The sequence below is a fragment of the Podarcis bocagei genome (assembly GCF_964188305.1).
Source record: "Podarcis bocagei genome assembly, chromosome: 8".
In the NCBI taxonomy this organism is placed as follows: domain Eukaryota; kingdom Metazoa; phylum Chordata; class Lepidosauria; order Squamata; family Lacertidae; genus Podarcis; species Podarcis bocagei.
The window spans coordinates 42,892,821-42,899,497 of record NC_138133.1 but is presented as its reverse complement, the minus strand read 5'-3'; the positions used below and the strand labels follow the sequence as shown (position 1 = coordinate 42,899,497).

General features: G+C 42.2%; 1 protein-coding gene across 2 annotated transcripts in view; it reads left to right on the top strand.

The window, feature by feature from the left end:
• The first annotated feature begins 4,772 nt into the window (after positions 1 to 4,772).
• RAB31 (RAB31, member RAS oncogene family) overlaps positions 4,773 to 6,677 on the top strand; it is a 41,535-nt gene continuing 39,630 nt past the window's right edge. The window contains exon 1 of one of the 2 annotated variants that reach the window (XM_081205678.1): positions 4,773 to 4,925. In XM_081205678.1, the coding sequence (XP_081061804.1) occupies positions 4,905 to 4,925 (21 nt within the window). In that variant the 5' untranslated portion in view covers positions 4,773 to 4,904. The other variant, XM_081205677.1, reaches the window with a different exon arrangement.

The window sequence follows — 6,677 nt, the reverse complement described above, 5'->3', positions numbered from 1 at the left end:
TTATAAATTAATAAATGATAGACTTCAGATAATATTTGGAATATTGAAGGACAGATGTTAGACTAGGGGAAAATACAGGTGAAGCTTCTTTTCCAGGCCAGGGGCTCACCTGGAATAGAAGTCATTAAGAATGGCAAAAGCTCCTAGAAGCAAGTCATTAACCCATCAGTTGAAACCATTAACTAGGCAGAAGATTCTGACAAGGTGCCTTGAAGGCCAGAACCATCCTGGCAGGCTGGGACAGAGGCATGGAGATGGTATGCAGGATGCCTTGAACTCCAATGCTGCACTGCCGTAGAGAAAAATACCCTCTTTAGATGTAATGCTCTGAACACTCTCCAAAGTAGACCCAGGTGTAAATAGGTGTGCAATGAACCATATTTCTTGAAGAGCGCCTGGAACCCCTGGGATCTCATGCAGCCAATCTCCAACTGGTGGAAATTGGGGTGTTGTTTAACACAACAGTAAGATTAGACTTAAGTCAGAAGCCAAGCTCAAACATGCTTGCACTTGAACTGTATGTAGAGCCAACTGATGGATGGAGATTTTTATGTGCAGGGGCATTGCTAGGTACTTAAAAGACTTGAGGGAAAGGAACATCAAGGAAATTTGTCTTTGGGCAGATTAAGATGATGGGTGGCTGGGGTCTCATTTACGCTGCAACCAGCCACCCTGTTAGCATAGTTTTGGGGTTTTTTAAGGCAACGGGGAGAAGACAGGACAGGAGATTGGGGGCCCAATGCAAATTACTGAGTGCTTAGGTCCCATGGTCCACAGCCTAACCAACAACCCTGTTTATATGTAATGCTTTTAAATATGCCATCCCTTGTATGCATTCTGAGGTGGTACAGTCATTTAGTAATTATACTTAGCAACAGTTGCACAGCTAATGGGATTAGTTAAAAGAAGCAGATCAGATGAAAGAGCAGAGTAATTTTAATGGAAGTCAGCACAAGAATAGACACGGGTCATTCTGCACAACTGGTTTTTGTTAAATGAATTAATGAGAACATAAGACTGGCCGGCTGGATTAAGCCAATGTCCCATCTAGTCCAAAATCTTGTTATCACAGTGGCCAACCAGAGGCCTCTGGGAAGTCCAGAAGCAGGACCTGAACGCACAAAATTAATTTGTTACCTTTCTTCATACCACTCATAACTTTGGTTTGTTTAGTCTAGTATTGTGCACTGTAACTGGAGTGTCTCAGACTCCTGCTTTCAGACCACTGCTACCACAGGTCTTTAGGGCTGAAGGTGCAATGGATTGAATTGGGACCTTCTACACGTATGCAAGGCATGCACTCTACCACTAAGCAGTGCTTTCTCCATTCTTATTCTTTTTTAGTTTCTCTTAATTTATTTATAGAAGGGGAAAAAATCACAACATCACAAAAGGAAAACAACAACACAAAAGTTGCTGATCAACCAAGCTGCTACAAAAGGGGGAGGGAGAGAAGGCAAGTATCATCAGAGTTGTTTTTCTGCAGTTTTAAACATACTAAAATATGACAAATTCCCCAGAAATGTTTCCCTGACCACAGCTCTTTGAATGCAGACAAACAATTATGGTGGTTCCTGGAATAGAATGGGTCAGAGGCAGCTTGAAGGACACGTCTGTAACTTTTTCTTTGTGTGAGTTAGATAAACAGAGAAGATTGTCCTTATATTTCCTCCTTACCTTGTTTGACCTTGACGTTCGTGATAATCACATTTGTTTAACAGATTGAATCTTGCACAAAATATTTGTAGTGTGCTTTATGAGTGCTTTAGTCCTTAAAACATTTCAGCCTATTTAAAACTGGTTAGTAAACTTAATTACTTTTACATGAATGAGACTACAGTTCACAAACTAGCTATTTTAGGGTAATAATTAAATAAGTTGAAAAGTACTCAGGAACAAGTTCTGGGTCATGACTGTATAGGAAGATTTATTGTTTTGTGTCAGGTATTTATAAGAAAGTACAATGAGATCTGGTGCAGTGTTGTGCTGGCATATATATTTGCTTTTTCTATACCTTACTGCAACCCATGCTGGCTTACTACAGGCTACTTTTATGTGTATTGTATCTGTTGGGGCTTGATAGGAGTGGAGGTGTGTGAGTTGTGAGGATGAGATGTGCAACTTAATTGAGCCTGAATCCCTGCCTAATATAATCATGAACATTTTGCTAAGTCGATAATACATCTTGTGACAATACTTTCTTGACACAGGCCCTAGAAGTTCAAGTTAGAAACTCTACTCCTGATTGGCACAGCTCATGGAGATGGCCTTGGACAAAAACAAAGTGCCAACCATTTTATATTTCTACTATAGTGAGATGTAAGTAGTGTTAGAGGCCACCCCTATCCCTGCTGAGCCATGCATGGGATTCCCTCAACTGGGGTCTCTGCCCCTTTGGAGAATTGAAGGCACATTGGAGGCTGTCGTAGTTTTAAGATTTATGATTCATATATTTATACCTGCATGTAGATGGAGGGTGTACAGATCTTACAGAACAGGCATCTCTAGAGGAGCCTATTCCCCGCAGCAGTGGAGCCCGAGGCATTTCTCCCAGCCTGCCTTCAGCCAGCCTGCCCAAGATGGATCTGGCCTTTTCCTCAGCTATCCCAAAGCTTATTCTCAGTTATGCCAATAGCCCCAAACTCTTCCTGTGACATCACGTCCAGTTACCCTGACAACTTTCCAAATCACATGTCAGCGTAGGAGAAAAGGACAGTTCTCTTGCATTGCCAATGGCTCTCAATGGCCCTGTATTGTTTGGTGTAGCGGTTCAGAGCAGTAGTGTTGTAATCTGGTGAACCGGGTTCGCTTCCCCACTCCTCCACATGCAGCTTCTGGGTGACCTTGGGCTAGTCACACTTCTTTGAGGTCTGTCAGCCTCACTCACCTCACAGTGTTTATTGTGGGGGAGGAAGGGAAAGGAGAATGTTAGCTCCTTAGGGTAGTGATAAAGTGGGATATCAAATTCAAACTCTTCTTCTTAAAGGCCCTAGCTTGGCCAGGTCGGTTTGCATAGGCTAGCCCAGAAATTCCTCTGCAGCGGATATTTCTCCTTTCATATCCCAATTAGTTAAAATATTACCATTTATTAATTTCTAGGCTTTGGGTCCTCCCCCACAAATCTATAACAACTTTCACTGATTATCTGCCTTAAGTCTGTGGACACTGAGGGGGTGTGTAAGACGTTGATCTACAGATTTACCCATCTCCATATATTTTTCTTTTCTGTCCACTTCCTTAATACATGCAGATAAATGTTAGTTTCTCCCTTTCAACAAGAAACCCTTTAGACTAACTAAACTATTTTTTAATTATTATATTTACCTTGGCAGGAAAAGGAACCACATCACTGGAGAAATTTGTCTCCACTGAAATTTATTGTTGTGGCCTTTTAGGTCATTGCATGCATATTATGGGGTGTTTATTTGATCTGTTCGTCCCATTTGCAGCCTGTTTGCTTTATCGCACGGAACTCAGCGGATCCCATTGAAATCCATGATATAAAGCACTGTCTTTACCATTTTGGCTTTACTTTAAGCCAATTCACTTCTGTGACAGAAAGTTACAGGCTATGTCAATCAATGCATTTTATTGCAAGGAATCCTCACTTGGGCTGGCAAGTTTTTTTCTGGTATGAAATTCTGGACAACATAACCATAATTTTACAGTGGTAAAATACTAGGGCTGACTCTTTGCCCATCTAAAGCCTTCCTCGCCCTCCAGGCTACTACACTCTAAAATTACTATGTGATATATACAATACTAATAGATACCTACCTGAATATGGACTGAAAAACAACAACTGTATTTAGGCTGAATTTCTGTCTGTAGACACTTCCTGACAACCTTTTTATTGCGCATTCATCTTGATTTGTTTGCACACAGTGTGTGTATGGATTATAGGATGCATGTTGTTTATTAATCTGTTTGTGTAGAAGTTATATTATGACAAGTCACGATGCATTTTTATGTCACTTTTCTTACTGCAAAGTCTATTTTGTTTTTGTTTTCTTAAGTGAGTTTGTTGTGTAAGAGCCAAATCCATTTTAATTGCACAACCTGGATTTGCTATATGTGATTAAATCCCACAGGCAAAATAGCAAGTCTGAAAGCGCTCTGTGATTCTGGAAAGATCTGGTATGCATAGAATTTTTTCCCATAATCATTGCTCATTCCTTTGAGGCAGGGCTAGGTTTCTAATGACATCTCTAGGGGTGGTAGACTATATTATGCAAATAAGTACTTGTACACATCAAAGAATCCAGTTTCCCTTTTTAGTTTACCAGTGCAGAAATTGATTATTATTATTATCATTCCTGGCTATGGCGCAGATTATACTATTATGTCAGTTAATCAGTAGGGCTTGACAAATCTTGCTCAGTTAGAGTGTCCTGACTAACTAAGATATTATTTTCAGTTTCTTCTGTGAATAAATCCTGTTATATCATGAGTGATATATCAATGACATTTCTGGTTACACTTTTTTTGGGGAGCGAAGCTTTTAAAAACAGATTATTACTTTTCAAGTTTGTTAACCCACGCACGATTGAGTGGAATTCTGGTAAATGAGCATTTATTGAATGTGTCAAGCCCTTTTAGTTGTACTTTTTTGGAATTAAGATTTTATTTTTTATTTTTTTACTTGAAACGTTTCCCCCAAAAGATTATGTTCACCTCCTCCTCCTCCTTCTCCTCCTCCCCTTCCTTTGGAGCATTGCCTCTTGCTGTTCCTTTTGGATATCGAACAATTTCCCCAGAAGAATGTGCGAGGAGAAAAATGGGCGGGAACTCCAGATTGCTATTGTGAGCCGCAGAAGAGTTTGTCTCTTTAACTTGCCTGTCTGGAAATGCAGCAGCAGCAACAGCAGCACAGACCCAAGAATGGAAACCGCGTCTCCTGAAATATGCTGAAGCGCAGATATTTTGTACGTGTTGGGTTTGGGTGAGGAAAGCACCAAAAAGACGCGAGGAGGAGCTGGAGCCTCTGGGGCTGCGCTCATGTGACCGGTGGCGGCTGAGGGCTGGGGCTGCCCAGAAATAGCCGCAGCTGCTTTCCTTGCTCGGTGCAAGTGGGTAGCGCGAGGGAGATTGGCTCCTCCGAAGGATGCGAAGCCGCCTAGCCCCAAGCAGATGATGGCGATACGAGAGCTGAAAGTGTGTCTGCTTGGAGTGAGTAGCGACCAAGAGGCGGAGTGGGCTGGGGTGGGGGCTGAAGGAGAGATGGCGGGGAGGAGGCGCTGGGTTCTCAAGCCGTGTCGTGGGGATAAAACAACAACGCGCAAACTGAGGAACGAGAGCGAGAAGGATGCCTGCCCCGAGGCACCTTGGAAAGTTTCGTGGTCTTTGCAGAAGAGCTTCCTTTGTCTTCCCTTCGGCCCCCACTTGGCCAGATGTTCATTTGCTCTGCAAAGGCTTGTTTGGCTCTCGCTTCCTCGAGTTGCTTTCTGGGAAGTTTGGCAGTTGTGCTAGATAGGGATGTTAGGCAGACATCCCCTCACCCTCCGCCATCGCGCCTGGGATCTTTCCCTGCTTAATCCATTCCTGCTCTACCTCACTTCGTTCCACCAGGTGGAAATGGAGTCTTAAATCTTCTGGGAGATATAGTTCTCACTGAGATGGCGAGCCTGTGTTTGTAGATATATGCAGATAGAAAATGATCGTCCTAGAATCATTTCCCCTGACGTCCAGTTTTCTACCTGGAGAGCTTTACTCTCCCCCTCATACCAGCCCCCACCTGCAGTGGTCCAGGCCCAGATTCACCATCTCCATACGAATTAGTCCATTGTTTCTTTTGTGGTGGGGGAAAAGTGGCTTAAAAAAAATACTGGTGCTTCTCATATGCTGAACTACAGAAGGATTTTGCCCATCCCTCCTCCCTCTCTTAAACTTTCTTCCACAAGCTAAAATATGTTTTATCCAAACATGGTCTTTTGTGGTTTATCTTTAGCAAGTAACGTTTCGTGCTGGAGAGAGGAAAGGGATTGCTACATACTTCAACTGATTTTGGCAGTAGTTGGGACAGTAAACTGCCCGCATGCAAAGCAGTTAAACATCAGACACAGCTCATTTAAAATTTTGTCTTTCTGCGCCTGACTGTGTCCTTAGAAGAGTTTGCATCAGTTGTGCTAAGTTCCTCTCAGCTGAAACTTGGCGGGCAAACACAGACCGGTTTCCAGGGAGTTGTTTCTCTTTTTGCTTTCAGTGTTCTTGACAAACCTTTTGTTGGAATGACACACTGTTTTGCACAGCCATGTTTGGCTTATACTAACTACATAGACTTGCATCCCTTTTATTTGGGCAAAACAAATAAACCTAGTATTAGTTTTAAGAGAATGGCATTGTGTGTACAACAAATAAGGAAGAAGAAAGTTTAAAAATCAGCAATATTTGCCAAAAAAGTAAAGAGCCACTTAGAATGGATTAAATAAAAAACTACTCCAGTGTGTGGAGATATGATCTGAAGGCACATAGGACTATTACTTTGCTGAAGCTAACCTGGGCTGGGTCTGGTCAGTTCTGGGATGAAAGAACACCTGGGAGCCACCTTACATATGCCACATTGTGTTCCATGATGGAAGAAAAGTGGGATATAAATGTAAATAAATTAATACGTGCCAAACAATGCCAGCTACATAGCCCATTGCATAGATTATTTAGGTCAAAACTCTTGGAGATAA